We start from the raw sequence: 16,326 nt of genomic DNA, 5'->3' as shown, positions 1-16,326 counted from the left end.
ACAAGCACAGAAAGTATTCAYGAGATGAGGTGCAAAATTCCTCCTTGACTTCAAAGACGTCTCTTCTGGCCCGTCACCCCCAAATCCTGGCGCAAGCCGCTGGAAAGCCCCCAAAGCCAGCGGCAGCAGCCCAGAGCCCCCGCATCCCGACRCCAAGGCTCCCCGATCGCAGCATCGCGCTGGCGAGGCGGCCGCGGTGCTGGCTGCCTTTCCCAGGGAGCCCGACGGCATCGGAGCGGCTTCGGAAGCGCAGTGCTCACCAGTTCGCAGGCAGGGAGGAGGAGGAGGAGGAGGAGGAAGAGGGGGGACGGGGAGAGGGAGGGAGGCTGAAGCCTGCGCTCCGCCAAAGGGATCTCGTGTCGTTACAGACAGCATTCCCCTTCTGCGGGGATGGAAAAGATTATTAGGGAAACGGATCGCTCTGATCTCCATGCAGGAAATCACGCGAGCGCCTCGCAGGCAGCCGGGAAAGCAGGACCTCCGTAACGCTGGAGCCCGCTCTGCCTCCCCGTAGGAGCTGGGCTCAGGGGCCAGCACCCGTCCTCGGGGGTCCCCCGCAGGGACCCAGGTGTCCCCAGCCAGAGACGCTGGACCTGCAGCCCCAGGAAGCACCACGCTTTAACTGCTGGCCAAAAGGCACCTCGAGGGGTTATTGCTTTCCTCACCAATGAAACTTTCTGCCAGCAAAGGGGCAGTCGCAGYGCAGACCTGCTCCCGCACCGAGCGCCCCGGCCAGCAGGACCTGCCAGGAGYGCGCGGGCCGAAAACGCACCCATCCTCACCCATCCGTGCTGGCCTCCTCGAGCCAAACGTCCTCCTCCAGGGTGCAGCAGGAGCCAGGAGGCTCCCACCAGAGCTGCCAGGCTGCAGAGAGGACTGATGGCCCCAAAACATGGTGCAGGTGCAACATCTCCCTGCTCTTATAACAGCTCTTAAATCACCTGGGGCTGTGCTGGATGGTGGGCACCTGCCTAAAGCAAAGTGAAACGGCAAGCGGGGGCTGGCCACCCCTGGGGACACAGTATCCCACCAGGCCTTGGCYGCCTGCCCTGGGGGCACCACCGTACCCACCCCAGGAACTCGCTCCCCTCTGCTGCACGAGCCAGGGCAAACCGCAGCCTCGCGAGCCTGGACCGAGCGGGGATTTGGGCACCCGATACCCAGTGGTTWACTGGAATGAGGCTCTTGAAGATCCTTTCTCAGGCTGTGCCAGGCCGCTCCATCCCTGGCAAAGCCAGGACACTGCTATTTAGCTGTTTGGAAGCGCTTGGGTTTGGTCTTACTGCAAGTTTTCATCAGTTGTGGCCATCAGCAGTTTTTTTGCATACGCCGTGTATTAACGTATGTATGTTACAATCTACCCTGTAATGGAAAAATACCGTGGCTGTCCTACCGGGTAACATTTTCAAAAGCACTTGACTCTTAAGTCCTTCAAGTGCWTTTGAAAATGTTACCCTGGGTTGCTATAGGAACCCTAATAGTTTTCGCATCTGACTTCTGCATTAATGCTGGGATTTATATTTAATTTGCTTTCTTTTTCCTCTGCAAAAAGAGGCGAGGAGCGAGCATGTGTGCAGGGGGAGGAGGTGCTGCTCGGCRAGCGTCAGTGAGGCCAGACCGACCACCCCGGGTGCTGCGGCTCCCTCTGCGCTGGAGCGATCCCAGCCGCAGATGCAGGACACCCGGCAGGGCGATGCGGAGCTGGAGCGGAGCCCTGCGCCAGCGGAGCCAGGCGCTCCTCGGCCGGGGCAGGTCCCCAGGCAGGCCGTGCCCTGATCCGACCCCCAAGCGCATGCACGGGGCTGCTCAGGAGTCCCGAGCTCTGCCGCCGGCGCTCCCGGGGCCCCTCTGCGCTCCGGYGTGACGGGGCAGCGCTCCCGCCCTCTGCCCGTCCAAACCCCAACAGCGAGGGTCGACCCTGCGGCTGGGACAGCGGCTGCCCCGTTTCTCGGGGTTATTGCTGGCTCGTTGCACGCAGCTCGCTGGCACATCTGCTCACATCTGCCTCCGACGACTCGTCCCGGCGCGGGGAGACGCTACGAGAGCGGCCCGGGGCAGAGCCCAAGCTGCTGYGGGCAGGGGAGGGCCCAAGCGCGGCGGGACCCGCTGCTTTGCCAAGAACCACCTGGGAGGCAGCCGATGGCCAGTGCGGCTTTATTACGGGTCTCCCCGTTGCTCCAGCAGCAGGGCAGTGGGAGGCCGGGGTGCTGTCAGCTCACGGGGCGCCGCTGGCATGCGGGGCGAGCATCGTGCGCAGCTCCTGGGGCGAGGTGACGGGCAGGGAGCAGGCGAAGTTGCTGCAGAGGTAGGCCGTGGCTTTCCCATCCCTCCTCTCCAGAGACGAAAGAAACGGCAGCTGGCGGCGGAGGAACGCGGCGCCGTCCCCGTCTGCCAGCATCAGCACCTGGCGGGATGAAGGCGTCGGTGAGTGACGGGGAACCCGGGCCAGGAGCAGCCGGCTCGACCGGCGACCCCCCGCCTCAGCCGGCGAGCTGCCCCGCTCCCTCCTCTAACTGAGCCCCAACGGCGCTAATCGCTGCGGGCCCGGCCTCCGCGCTGCCGCCCCGCGCGGGAGGGCTGCCCCACGGCGCGGACGCTCGCCGGAGGGTCAGGCTGCAGCCCGCGGCCGGGCGCCGTTAACCGCATCTCTCCCCGCCAGCTTTGCCTCCTGTTCTGCCCTCTGGCAATGGAAACGTGCAGGGGACAAAGCRCAGCCGGTGTGCACCGGGAGGAGCGTTTCCCGAGCTGGCCGGTGCTCCGGAGCCACGGGCCGGAGCTGCCGCTAGCCCCTGCTGCCAGCCCCAGCCCGGCATCCCTGCTCCGCCTGCTTCCGCGTCCCCGAGCCCCTCGCAGGACCCCCAGCGCGGCTGCGAAAGGTGCCAGCCAGCAAAGGGTCCAGGGCACTCGGGGAGCATCGGCCAACAGGGACAGCAGGGCTGCAGCAGTAATTAGTTTTTCGAAAAGGAAAATGYTTACTAGCCCTGGAGGTCTGGGGCGTTCCCGGGCAAGGCGGCGCGGCTGGAAGCTGGCGGGGAGCCTGGCCCAAGCGCAGCGATGCGGATGCGAAGGGCGAGCACAGCCTGCACCCCAGCGCCCGCCGTGCCCCCGGCCCTGCTCCGCCACGAGACAAGGGGCAGAGAGAAGCCCGGCAGCAGCCTCGGCTCCTTCCCAGGCTCCTGTCACCACGCGCCCACCGGGAACAGCTCGTGACGGCCGGCCATGGGCCGTGGACACCACAGCAGCCCAGTGCTGGAGACGCACGGCTCTCCCCTGTCCTGCACACACCAGTGCCCGCTGAGCACTGACACGCTCACCACACGCCAACCCGGCCCCGGCTCAGCCTGCTTCCCTCCCTGCCTCCTGCTCCCCCGCTTGCCCTCCTCCCTCGTTGGCTTTGTCTGGAATTAATTCCAGGAGTGATTAATTACCAATTCATGTCCAATCTGAAATTCATTATTCATTTTTCTCGCCGGCTCCCTAAGGTCCTCTTGCAGGGCCAGGATAAAGGCGAGCCRGCAAGCTCGGCTCGGCAGCTGAGGAGATAATGGGATCCTTCATAATTACCCTAAAGACCATTAACAGGGCAGAGATTTAACCCAGGAGCATTTGGGCCTGCGCCGCACCACTCGGCTCCCGCAGCCAGCCCTGTCTCTGCCCCACGCTCGGGGCGAGCCAGAGCGGCCGTGCCGTGGGAAACGGGGGCTGCCCGGCGGTGCCGCGAGCCCCGGCCGCYCCCGCAGCGGGGTGTCGCGGAGAAGGTGTCCCATGCCCAGCATGTAGCCGGGCTGCTGGAGAACAGGCTTCCCCCCCATGGGGTTACAGAGCACAGGATTGCTGAGGAAGGGGAAACCGAGGCACAGAGCGGGGCCGGCTGGGCCAGGGCGCTGCACCCAACGGTTAGCACCATCCGTCAGCCCAGCGACGGTGGGGTGAAGCCAGCGGCGCCCCAGGCAGCGTGGCGGCGCCAGGGACCATCCTCAGCAGCTGCTCCCCAGCTGACACAAGACCAAGGTCCTGCTTTTTCACCATGTTTAAAAAATCTCCCTCCCCTGTTTTGCACCGGCAACTTCACAGGGGCACGAGGACCGCAATGCYGAGGGAACCGCTCCGGCCACGAAGCTGCACGGGGACTAGCCGAGACCACCGTGCTGGTCGCGACAGAGTCCTCCCCATGCTCCACCTGCGCTCCCTGCTTCTCCAGGGCTCTCCGCTGCTTTTCCCAGATTTCTGGGCAGTTTGGGACTGGCTGTTGAAGCCGGGCTGCGTCCTGCCCCAGAAGAGGCTGCAGTCGGAGCAAGAYGGAAAGGTGAAGGGAGCCTCATGTGGCTGCAAGTTAGCAAAAGTCTGCAAATCGCCTCGGCGTGGAAGACGCTAGCTGAAGAGAGAACGGCACCGGGATGCACTATGTCCAATTAGCGGGGTATAGCCTGAAGGTGGCACGGGAGCACGGCGCTGGAGTCCCCAGCTCCAGGACCCTGTCCCAGACCGGCACCCCGAGGAGCGGACCAGCACTGCCCCTGGAAGGGTTCAAAGCGCAGCTCCCTTCCCCTCGCCGAGGCACGGAGGTTGCCCCTGGCAAAGGGCTCCTCTAGACGCCGATGTCGATTTTAATTTGCTGGCTCCAGCGACCTCAATGCCGTTTTATCATCGGCTTCTTATTACAGCAAGAATTTCAATGTGAGTTTTGTAAGGAATTAATTACTGGAACGACCTAATTAATTGTGTTCCTCCTGCAGACGAGCCTAGCCCCCAGCGCCCTGCTGGCACTGGGGAAAGCAGGGGCGTCGGGAGACGCAGCAGTGACGTCTCCCCAATTCCTTGGCAAAGCCACTTCCCAAAGCTGCCGTGTCCCCAGAGCGGGTGACTCAGGGCGGCTCAGCCTTGGGCTGTTTCCTGGGGAGGAGAAGGAGAGATGAAGAACAGCTGGAGAGGGCTGAAGGTGGGTGGGAGAAGGAGCAACTGTGTCTCCCTTTCCGTGCACTGCAACACAGAAAGAGGGATGCTTGGCGGGAGACGTCAGGCTGCTCCGAATCATGATCCTCACCCCCGCATCAATGCTGAGCAGTGGGATTTTACTCTCTTCTCTCCATTACCTTTGCAAGGTGAGGAGACAGAACCTACTCCTACGGATTAAATTGTCCAAATCGCYGCCACACACAATCCAAAGGTAGACACGAAAACATCAGCGATGCCAGCTCTGACGCTACCAGCTTTGCCTGTGGCTGCACTGGCCTGGAGGAACCCACCCTGCTTTTCTGGCCAAAGGAAGGGTCGCAGCCCTCAAACCCTCCCTAGGAGGCAAAAGCCAGGCCAGGAGCACAGCTTTGCCTTCAAGCCAAAGTCTTCACTCGCATGAACCTCCTGATGCCCAAAGAAACCCTTCAGTGCCCCAGCACTGTGCGACACGGCGTGTGGGCGATGCCTCGGCACAGAGCAGGCGCAGGCAGGAGAGCCCGGCCCATAGCGCGCTGGCGGCCACGACGGAGCAGAGGCAGACGGGGGTCTCCCTTAGAGACCTTTCCTGGGCAAGGCCAGGGGCTGCGGGCAACTTGCACCACTGCTGCCTCTTCTGGGCATGAGCGATCTTGTGAGCTGTCGAGGGGGCATCTCTCACTGACGCGGGGGATACAAAAGCTCCCAGCCCTGCCATGTCCATACCTTGGCCTCTCTGTTGAATTTATCCGGTACTCAACCCTGCCTTTCTGCTTCCTTCCTCYGAGAGCAGCACGGCTCTGCTCCAGCTCTGGCCCCAGCCCATGACTCCAGCAGCCCAGAGCCCTCTTTCCCGTTATTCTGCTCTCCACGCCGTCCCTCCAGACCGTGACAGGGGAACACCGCATCAGGTAGGTCCCAGCATGACGGTTCAGGGGAAGCACGGCTCTGCAGCTCTGCCCAGCTCTGTCTCCTTGTCAGCTCCCATTATGCCCAAATGACACTGAAGAGAGCAGATCTCTCACCCCAGGCCTCCGTGACAGCAGAGGAAAACAGCTGTCACCACGATGGGCGCAGGCCTCTGACATCCCATTTGCTGGAAAAAATCTCAGTAATCCAGGCACCTCTCTCWTTGCAGGAACAAGCACTATGAAGGTGGACTAGATGAACCTGGGGCTGCAAAACTTGAGGATGAATTCTGCTCCTATAGCTCCTTCAGCACTTGGTGCACTGGGAAGAAGAGATATCTACCTCTGGGTCTGCACTCCTTCGGTGGAGAGAGTTTTTCTGGCAGAGATCTTCCTGCCACATTCACAAACGCGTGGGAAAAGTCATTCTTCCAGGAAACAAGCTCAGGCAGCAGCCAGGCTGCCAAACATGACAGCTTCTGATCTGTCATCTGCCTTGGCCCAGCAAGTCCAAACCATGATGTGTGGACTCACGCTGGGGGATAAGAAGACCGCAGCTCAGTCCCTGACTGCCGCTCCCCATCACGGCACGAGGAACGAGCATTTCCAGGATGACCCTTCCGGATGCAAGAAGGAGGAGGAGCCCTCAGCACTGCACGCGCAACAGAGGTTGTTTCTCTATCCTTGCCGTGTGGGAGTGTGCCCCTGCCACACGATGGGGGAGAGCAGAGGTTAGTTCCACCTGAAATCAGCACTGCGTCACGGTGGGAAAGAGAAACCCTCAACAAGCTACGCAGATGGCAGACGTGTGGCAAGGGATGGACCCCCGACCTGTCTTCTCTCAACCATCCACCGCAGCCTCTCGTCACGACCCCAGCCGCACCCCTCCGTGCTCACAGTCCGTCTGCAATCACCGGCCAAGTGCCGCTTTCCTCGGGCAGCTTCTAGCGTTTTACCTACCCCAAGAGAGGATGCACAAACAAGCCATGAGGAGAGCACCCAGCCCTCCTCCTCCTGGCTACTCTGGGGAAGGCAAAGGCCCAGGGGGATGGACCGTCCCCTCGGGGAGCAAACCTCCTCAACAGCTGGGCTTGTTGCCAGCTTAACAGGAGGCAACTGAACCACGCGGGAGGAGGGGAAGAAACCGCTGTGCTATTTGCTCTGCTCAAAACCCCTGAAGTTGTTGGCCACGTCCCCCTCCCAGAGCCTGTTCAGGCTCAGGGGAACGAGGACTGAACCCGCTGCTGGGAAAGGGAGTTAGTTATTAACAGCAGCACTTGGCTCCCTGCTGCCAACACGGTGCTTTCGATTCCTGCAAACTGGGTCACTCGCTGTAATCCTTCAAAGGGAGAGGGAGGAATAAAGCTGGAGCAGAGAAGGGCCTCGTACGCAGCACAGGGACCGGCACGGGTCACGGGCTGGCTGAGCCGTGATGCAAGGGGAGCTGGACCGGGCAAGGGGAGGAAGGACCAGGAGCTCTGTTCCCCTAACCGCACTCCCGGTGCCTGCTGATCCTGCACGCGTGGGGAGCAGGGAGYGGGGCCTGGCCTCCGTTTTGGTGGGGGGACAGAAGCCGTGACTGTCCTCCAKCACCGTCATTAAACACTGCTAGGCACTTGACGCAGAGGATCGGGGAAGAAAACCTCTGTCGCATGGTCTGACATGAAGACAGGCTAGGGAATCATTTACTGCTGACAACTGGCCTCTCTCCAGTTTGCCCCAGCTTGGAGTACAGAGGGAAACCAGTGCTTTTGCCCCAGTGCCAGCTACCCATGCGCTGCAGCTCGACATGCCGATCCCTGGATACTGACAGGCAGAGGAGCAGGGCCAGAGGTCCAAACGCTCTGCCCCCCCGCCCGCCAGCCCAGCCCCACTTCCCTAAACTCAGCAGGCTTGCACGCAGGCGAGCTGTCAGCCCCCGGGCAGGGACGCTGCGGCTGAACGTGACGGGCGCCGGGGAGCCAGCTGCAGCGCTGCTGCTCCCTGCCAACTCCGCAGGAAGCAAACGGCTCCTTCCCCACAGCAACGCGGCCCCTCCGCGCTGCCCGCAGAGCTGGGGGCCCTCCCTTCAGCCCCGGCGTGCCCAGCACTCGTCCCAGCCCTGGTCGGGGATGCACTGGGTGACATGTCCCTGAGTGGAGACTCAGACAAGCACAGCGAGACAGTAACCCCACTACACACATGACAAYGCCAACCACAGCGTGGCTTATCACATACGGGCTCGGAGCAAAGCCTTTTTGGAGAAGCCAGCCCCTCCGGGCCAGGGGATACCCAAGCCCCCAGTGCAGAGGGAGCAAGGTACTGGCTTGCTTCTTCCCAGGGACGTAAGAACATCTCCAGGCTGAAGGTGACCGAGACACCAGGTGGATCAGCGCGGGGCATGACACATCCACACTGGAACAAACAGTTTTCCTTTGGGAGAGCAGTGCTGGGGGCACTGGGCCAGGCTGAGAGCGGTGGAAACACACACAACTGACAGCAGACGCTGCTGTATCAACTCCTGTGCCAGGGCTGGGCTGCCAGAAGGAGCTGAACTGCCATCTCTCTGCACCAGGGAGAGGTGTGCAGGAGGCTGAGCCATGGCCCACGCCAGCCGCGCTGACAAACAAGCGAAAGATGGGATATTCCCAGGAAGGGAAGCCGGACAGGGTGGGGAGGAGGAGGAGGATGGATGTTACAGCAGCACGGGGAGAGAGGAAGAAAACACAAGCAACCCAGCTGGCAGCACTGAACACGACTGCAGCCAGCAGGGGAAAGGCTGTGCAGCAGGGACAGGGCGAGGGCTGGCAGGGCTGTCACCTCTACCTTGTTTGGGCAGAAGACAGAGTGGACACAGCGAAGCAGATCTTTCGTGTCTTCTCCTTGCGGGTCCCCACAGATAACAACCTGTCCAGAGAGAGCATGAATGTCAGGAAGGGCAGAGCAGAGGCAGAGACCTCTGACAGTACCTGCTCACAGGGATGCGCACACAGCCCTGGGCCCCCGTCCCGCGGCAGGTCCAGTCCCTCTGGGCTCTGGTGGCCCAGCAGTCTCTGGCATTTCACCCAGAAACCATGAGCCCGAGGATCAGACTCCAGCAGAGACATAAAGCCACCTCTGGGGCTAAACAGAGCAGAGGCTCAGCGCTGCTCAGGGACACAGTGGAACACAGAGGGTATTAAAAACCTGCTCACAAGCAGCTCAAGAAACTGCAGGGCATCTGCACCCAGATTATGAACCTGAACTGGAACTGGCTGATGGAGCTGGAGCTGAAACCTACACACACGCCAAGAGCAGGGCCCCTGGTCTGGCCTCCTGGGAGCATCGAAACTAAGACCCCGTAGCAAAGGCTTTGATGAGAGATGGACGCCACCTTGCCACCCTCCCACACGCTTTGAGGTGGGGAGCTTGGGTGGTGGAGTACATGTAACAGGGCAGATGTGTAGGTGGACACGTCTGCTCAGTGCTGCCTGCCCAGTGCGGGTAAGTTTGGCCCACAGGGAGAGGCAAACACGCGAGCCCTGGCCGACCCGCGGCCTGGCCGGCAGCCCGGCCCCTACCTGTTTGAGGGTGTGATGGAAGGCAGCGCTAGCACGGGCCATCTCTGGCAGGGCTACTGGGATCTTCAGCAACCTCTCTGAGAAGGCGGCCAAGATCCGCCCAGCTTTTTCCACCCACTCCATGTGGCCAGAGTAACAGGCCGCTCGGAGCAGGTTCGTGACAGTGACAGAGTTGGCGCTGGGCTCTGCTCCATCTTGGTCTGTGGGAAGACAACAACCCCTCAGTCAGTCCAGCTGCCCCACAGCTTGGGCCTCCAGCCAGGCATCAGCCCTGCCTTCCCTAAACTGCCACACCACAACCTGCCCAGGGGACACAAGCCCATGCCTGGCCATGGAGAGCATGGATGGGTGCCCAAGCTCACCGTCCTTCAGGCGGAAGAGCAGAGAGGGGTCGCCAGCCTCGCTGGAGAAATACGCAAAGCCTTTGGGATCCCAGAAGAGCTTGTCTTGCATGTGCTGGAGCTGCAAGGCCCACTCCAGCCAGCCCTGGTCCAGCGAGGCCTCGTACAGGTCAAAGAGAGCCTGGATGACAAAGACGTAATCCTCCAGGAACCCTTGGATGGGCACAGCACTACAGTGGCAAACAGAAGGACCATCAGGGTCTCTAGGTCAGTCAGGTGGGAAGTGGCCTCCAACCCCCTAAGACTGGCAGGGTAAAGCCACTGGTCTCTGCTATCTGGGGGTCAGATGAGGAGACACCACCTCGCTTGGCCCTTCCCTCAGCTCAGTCCAAGATAAGCAGTGCCTGTTGCAAGTCATCGTGCCACTTAGGCCTGGGATACTGTACAGGGACATGAGCAGCATGGGAGGACAGGGAAGGCTCCTATCAGCTCGGAAGGAAGATGAGAAAGGGAAAGGAGAGGATTTGACCTTAATTCCTCCTTGTTCTGTTGAGAGTACTAATCCATCCCCAAACACATGCACAGGAGGCAGCTCTGCACATGGCAAACAGCCTCCCTCCCTTCACGCTCAGTCTGGCCTGGAGGATGGGAGGACGGGGACCGTGGGGGGTCAGGGCAGCAGCTACAGGGTGGCCAGGCGGCTCGGAGACGCTCTGTACCTCGGCTCACCTCTGCTCCACCGTGTTGTCTTTGCCCCGGTAGCAGCTCCGCAGCAACCTCCCACTGGTGGGGTTGAAAAGGTGTCTCTGCAGAAAGCTGGCAGCTTGCACAGCCCGGCTCACGTACTCCTCCTTGGCCAGGGTTGCCCCAGCCAGGGCAAAGCCTGAGATCATCAGTCCTGCAGAGGCCACAGACACAGGGATGGGCTCAGGGAGAGGCTGGGGTGCAAGGACCGGCTGGAAAGTCACAGCCTTTCCTTTAAAGGATGCTTAGTATGAAGCTCATCCTCCCTGACATCCAAGGCAGGCCAAAAGCAGGTCAGGGCTCAACTGCCATCTCTTACAATCAGTTTAAACCACTAAGAAAGTCACTTTTTATCACTGATGAGAAAGGAAGAGCTCTGAAAGGCCAGCAAGAGCTCAGCCTTTGCTCATGGGCAAAAACTGGGCTTAAGAGAGTCTTCCTGTTTGTAGGACTTAGCTACATGATATAACTCCAGCCGATACAGTCCCCAGAAACAGGAACACTAGGCATTTACAGCCAGAAACAGTGCCTGGGATCCTGCAGTTATTAACTGCTGCAGGACACTTGGACAGACAGATGCAAACCTGTGGGTCACTCTGATGAGGCAGGGGTGGACATGGGATCTAGGCCCCACCTGGGTCTTGAACGCCCAGCTCAGCACCCTTTCCCTGGTGCCGAGTCCTGTGGAGCTGGGCTGAGCCAGGAGAAGGGTTTTGCTGCTCTCTGCTGGCAGCAGGGAAAAAAAGGCCACAGCAACATCCTGACCTTCAGCAACATCCYGACCCTGCCACCACCACGGCTTGGAGGTGTCTGGGGCTGCTTCCTCCACGTGCTCCCGGGCCAGGGGCCATGCCGCAAGCTGCCTCCCTGAGGCCTGTCCTGGCTCAGTTGGACTCGGGGAAACTCATAACAACCCCCCAAAGCTTCCCCAGCCCCAATCACGGCTGCAGAGGGGCCTGGCTGCGGCATGCATGCCACTGCGCACTGCGGAGCTGGAGCCGAGAGCCGCCTCTCACCGTTCCACGATGCCAACATCTTGGTGTCCAGGTGAGGCTGCGGCCGCTGCGCCCGCGCTGCAGACAGCCTCTGCCGGCTCTCCCGCAGCAGGGCGCTGAGCCGCCCCAGCTCCAGCCCAAACCGGGCCGCTGTCAGCTCCAGGGAGGACTTGACAATAAGGACGTTCTTGCCCTTCAGCTCCTTATGGGGGTCCTGAAAGGAGAGCCCCGCTCTACAAACACCGCCTGGCTGATGAGGGCTTGGGGRCAGACCAGCTTCCTGCAAGACCCCGCTTGCCTTGGGGCTGCTGTCACTTCCCCGCATGCCCAGTAGTGCAATTTCCCCATCCAATGCTCCCAGTACCAGGCACAGCTTTGCTCTCCCTCACCTTCATGGGGCTCACGTTGCCATCCTCCTTCACCCCATAGTGGTGCATGAAGACATCTCCCAGAGTTGTCCCTTCTGTGGCCCCCTCGACAGGGTCAGGAAGGAGGGCCCGGATTTCCTCGGCCGTCCACACACAGAATGCCCCTTCTCGCTTCTCTCCAGACGTGGCGGTCGGGTAGGAGTCCGCATCCTCTGCGCTGTAGAAACCTCCAGCCTGGGAAGAAGCAGCACTATTATCAGAGACAGCACCCAGCTGCTGGTACAGCATCTCTCAGACTACTCCCCATTACCGCTGGGAATGCAATCCAGTTTATGGCTAAACCCGGCTGCAGTGCAGAGACAGGAGTGCCACAGACACGAGACAGACTCAGATCAGAAGGGACCAGAGGGAGGCAAAAGCGTTCGCCACCCTGAACCACATCCCATTTACCCCAGACAGGTCTAAGTGACTCCCTTTGCCCCAGTGCAGGGAAAAGCTTACCTGGTCACTCAGGTCCCGGGAGACATAGAGCAGAATATCTCCAGCAACATCAGCAAAGAATTCATCACCAGAGATCTGTGTGAGACAAAGAGTGGAGTTGGGGGTGAGGGAAGGAAAGAGACACAAGGTATATGAGATTCTGATTTAAAGAGCTGACAAAGGGGAAAAACACATTTGAACACCCAAGGATTTTAAATGTGGGATGGACTCAGAGTTAGATCTCTGATAGAGATCTAGAGGCATTGGACAGCAACCCTGGTTTTACACCAAGGTCGGGGGAGCAGGACATGTTTGCTGGACACCTGCAAAGACCAGCCAGAAAACAGTGTCCTTTTCCCTCATACTCAAAATCCTGCGGCTAAATTTTCACAGCCTTGTGCAGCATTCCTGTCCAGATGAAGACAGGTCAACAAAGGGGAGAATGGGACCTCCTAGGCCAACTGGGGTGGGCAAAATGTTGGGAAACAGGTTTCCAAGCCGCTTCCCAAAATGAGTCAACCCCCCACCGCCTGGACTCATTGTGCTGAGCACACCTCCCTGCAGGGGAATGCATTGGCCATACCTGAAATGCTTTGGTATACGCGGCTGCCAGCTGTCCCTGGTCATACAGCATCTTCTCAAAGTGAGGGACGTGCCAGTGCTGGTCAGTGGAGTAGCGGTGAAACCCCTGCAAAGACCAAGAGGATGTGTCTCCACCCCACACCTCCTGGACATGCCTGGAGTTTACCTCCAAGGCCTTCCTCTTACCTGACCAATGTGGTCATGAATGCCCCCGCAGGCCATCATCTTGAGGGTGTGGAGGGCCATCTGCAGTGCCCGGGCCCCTTCTGGAGTCGTTCGGTGCAGGGCCCAGTACGTGAAGAGGAAATTCAAATTCACTGAAATACAGTGACAAAGTGGGAGGCTGCAGGGTGTGTTCTGGATCGCACGGCACTGCCTGCACCACAGCAGGGCTCAGCAACGGAGGCCAGACTGACCTGGGGTGGGGAACTTTGGGAACTCTGAAAAGCCGCCACACTCTTCATCATAGGACTTGGAGAGCTGCTGGAAACATGTGCCCATCACCTCTTCGGATGGCGGGGGTGACTCCTGGGCCTGGCCACGGATCTCAGCCTGGATTAGGAGTGCTTCCATGATCTTCTGACTGCTCTCCAACAGAGTATCTTTGTTCTGCTTCCACTAGGAAGAAGAGCGAGAAAATCAGTCCTGCCATTTTTTGTCTCTTTCTTTCTGCTTCCTGCACTGCACCAGCCCAAATTTTGCCTTCATTTCTCAGTCTCCCTCCCCAGATCAGTTCAAATCCATATCTAACTGAGCCAAAGCTCTGACCTGTTCCTCATGCTACTGCTTCCGATAACTCTTTTTCTCTTGACTCATTCACTCACCTACCAAACCCAGTCCAATTTCTCTGCTACCCCTTTGTTTGAACACCGCCTGCTAGCCCACTGCCCTACTCCTGCTCTGTACCTGCTCTGCGATTCGGAGCAGCACAGTCCGAAAGCCAACACGGTAAACTCTATCGTCAGGAGGGAAGTACGTCCCCCCTGCAAAGGGCTTGAGGTCCGGAGTCAGCCAGACGCTCATCGGCCAACCACCTCCACCGCTGGTTGCCTGAAAGAGAAATCACAGACGCACCAAGAGCACACAAAAGGTATCCTCTGCTCTGTACCCCTCTGGCACGTGCATGTACCTCACATGAGGATGGACAAGTGCTTTTCTCCATCCTTGTGATCATGGCCTCTTTCAGACCACCCAACATACTGGGCTCCCAAGAACTGCACCACTTCTTGCCTGAGGAACATGGTCATGAGTCTCATCCTGAGAGTCAGTCAAAGCCCTCCTGAGCTCAGTCTGAGCCTCTTACCTGCACAAAGGTCATGTACACTTTGTCCACATCTGGCCGCTCCTCACGATCCACTTTTATGCACACAAAGTTCTTGTTCATAATCTCACCAATCTCCTTGTTCTTGAAGGATTCCTCCTCCATCACATGGCACCAGTGGCAGGTGGAGTAGCCAACTGTAAACAAGCTCAGCCAAGTCAGGAAAGGCCCTGTGCTGAGAAGCAGGACACACACTCTATGGGGAGATCGCTTAGAGCATGAAGTACCCTGCTAAGGGGAACAGTTGCTTCCCCATTGGAGAAGAGACTGCAAGGAAAAAGGCCTGCATCAAGCACAGAGACTTGCAAGGCCTCCTGATCTCTCCAGCTCTTGCTCCAAGGATATGACCCAAGGACTCCGGTAGCCAAGAAGGCCCCTGGGTGCAGTCCATCTGCAGCAAGGGCCCATTAAAACAGGTGGCCATCTCTTGCTGATGGACAATTAATAACCAGCATCCTTACCTACATCCTTACCTACAGGGCTATTCACGCACCAGCTCAGGCAAAGCAGCCCCGCTTATCTGGTCATTTACAGAATGACACGTGGAAAGTTAAATATGTCTTGTTCCTAGTTACCTGACAGAAATATCAGCTTGTTTTCTTTCTCTGCTTTATCAAAGGCTTCCTGGCCCCAAGGGTACCTGTGGAGGAAAGTAAAGAAAAAAGCTTCAGCTATCATTGCAGCTGGGACTCAGGGTCTCCTCTAAAGCTGTCTGATGGAGAGCAGTCAGGGCACCACTCTTAACTAGGCAAGCCCCTCTCGGTGCAAAGTCTGAGCCCACAAGCACAACCACTGGCTGATGCCCACAACAGACACAGACGGGCAGGCTGTTCCCCCAAAGAGGCCAGGCCACTTAAACTGTCACCCTTTCTGCGGCAGCCACTTCCACAGTCCCATACATTTCAGCTCATGCYGCCGCAGGGAGAAAAGAAGGGAGAAAGGTGAGATTCTTTCTTACCAATCCACGGGGTTGTGAGCATGCTGGAGGAGATAGGGGGACTTCTCATTAATCAGGCGGTTGGTATAACGAGGGACACTGGGCTCACTGTTTTTCCCTCCTGTGGCCATGGTCATGCTCCCCTTCAGAAACACACAACTGTGACATGAAACATTATCTTATTCCTCTGCCCAGCCTGGCCCTGGAGAAAGCAGCAACATCCCAGACCCCAGCACAGCCCTACTCAGGGTCCCCTCGGGCTGCCGATGGTGGGGGGATTCTGCATCCCCCATGCTGCAAAGCCAAGACTGGACTTGCCAGCAGGCAAAAGACCTTCTGGGGATGCTGCAAGGCCTACAGCATCCCATGAAGCGATGCTACCCAGAGGTCTCAGGCCATACAGCATGGAGTTAGCTTGCTCCCCCTGCCCGTGAGGCTACAGAGAGGAGGAAGAGCGATGGTGCATGAGACACATGCTGCACTGCAGCGGTGCCCGGGAACAGCTCGCACAGCCCAGAGCTGTGCCAGAGCCGGGCAGGGCGGCTCCACTCAGGCAGGTCCTGGCTGGTCCACCTTCAGCCACGACCGAGCGCCATCCCGTCCTGGGACCCAGAGCCTCTCTGTCGGTGAGGCAGCCCCTATGAATCCACCCCGGGTGGCTGGTGATTCAGCAGAGGCTGCTTCCCTCCAGCGGCGCAAGGATGCAGGCGGTCTGCAAGCTCGAGCAGGCATGGCCTGAAGACTGCCATCCCCCAGGACCTCCTCTCCCCCAGCCCAGCACCAGCACCAGCACCCTTTTGGAGATCTTGGGGGGGCACAGCCACCCAGCAACCCCGGCTAAGGGAGCAGCACTGCAGTGTTTGTTTCATGTGTCCTCACAGAGGAAAATCCCTGCCAGCTCAGCATGGCCGAAGCACAGGCACGCGGCCCAGCACCCTGCGGCACCTGGTGCAGCCGCTCTGCCCTCTCCTTCCACAAACCCTGTCCCCGGGGCAGCAACCGCCTTTGCTTTAGGCAAGTGCAGAGCCAGAGCCAAGGCAGGACAGACGGGGGGGGCACAAACGCTCAGTGGCCGGGGAGTGGGGGCCAGGATGGGACCAGAGAGCAGCCTCCTGGGTGCAGCAATGCCAAAGGGGTATAAGGATGCAGGGGGAGGTGCAGGGGGGGGCACCAGGGCAC

General features: G+C 59.5%; 1 protein-coding gene across 5 annotated transcripts; it reads right to left on the bottom strand.

The window, feature by feature from the left end:
* Positions 1-2,135: 2,135 nt before the first annotated feature.
* SPATA20 (spermatogenesis associated 20) lies at positions 2,136-15,306 on the bottom strand. 5 transcript variants are annotated; one of them, XM_026090416.1, is made up of 15 exons: positions 15,169-15,306; positions 14,786-14,850; positions 14,193-14,347; positions 13,796-13,939; positions 13,306-13,507; positions 13,076-13,206; positions 12,891-12,995; positions 12,329-12,403; positions 11,849-12,061; positions 11,481-11,673; positions 10,450-10,618; positions 9,742-9,950; positions 9,380-9,579; positions 8,646-8,726; positions 2,136-2,404 (listed from the first exon to the last, which is right to left on the bottom strand). In XM_026090416.1, exons 1-15 carry the CDS (start codon positions 15,282-15,284, stop codon positions 2,216-2,218), a joined length of 2,247 nt encoding a protein of 748 aa, XP_025946201.1. In that variant the 5' UTR covers positions 15,285-15,306; the 3' UTR covers positions 2,136-2,215. The 5 variants fall into 5 exon arrangements, with proteins under 5 accessions (XP_025946201.1, XP_025946202.1, XP_025946204.1 ...); XM_026090417.1 differs by lacking the exon at positions 15,169-15,306 and having other exon boundaries at positions 14,193-14,385; positions 14,786-14,849; XM_026090419.1 differs by lacking the exons at positions 14,786-14,850; positions 15,169-15,306 and adding an exon at positions 14,019-14,192 and having other exon boundaries at positions 14,282-14,344.
* Between the last annotated feature and the right edge of the window lie 1,020 nt (positions 15,307-16,326).

Source organism: Apteryx rowi, unplaced genomic scaffold (assembly GCF_003343035.1).
Source record: "Apteryx rowi isolate R43461 unplaced genomic scaffold, aptRow1 scaffold_86, whole genome shotgun sequence".
NCBI lineage: Eukaryota > Metazoa > Chordata > Aves > Apterygiformes > Apterygidae > Apteryx > Apteryx rowi.
The sequence above is the reverse complement of the archived record's forward strand: the minus strand, read 5'-3'. Positions and strand labels throughout refer to the sequence as shown.

Coding starts and splice junctions, on each gene's coding strand:
- SPATA20 (XM_026090416.1), bottom strand. CDS start 15,284: ATGACCATGGCCACAGGAGGGAAAAACAGTGAGCCCAGTGTCCCTCGT. Junction 14,851..15,168: donor GCTCACAACCCCGTGGATTG/GTAAGAAAGAAT, acceptor TTTCCTCCACAG/GTACCCTTGGGGCCAGGAAG. Junction 8,727..9,379: donor TCCATCACACCCTCAAACAG/GTAGGGGCCGGG, acceptor CTCTCTGGACAG/GTTGTTATCTGTGGGGACCC.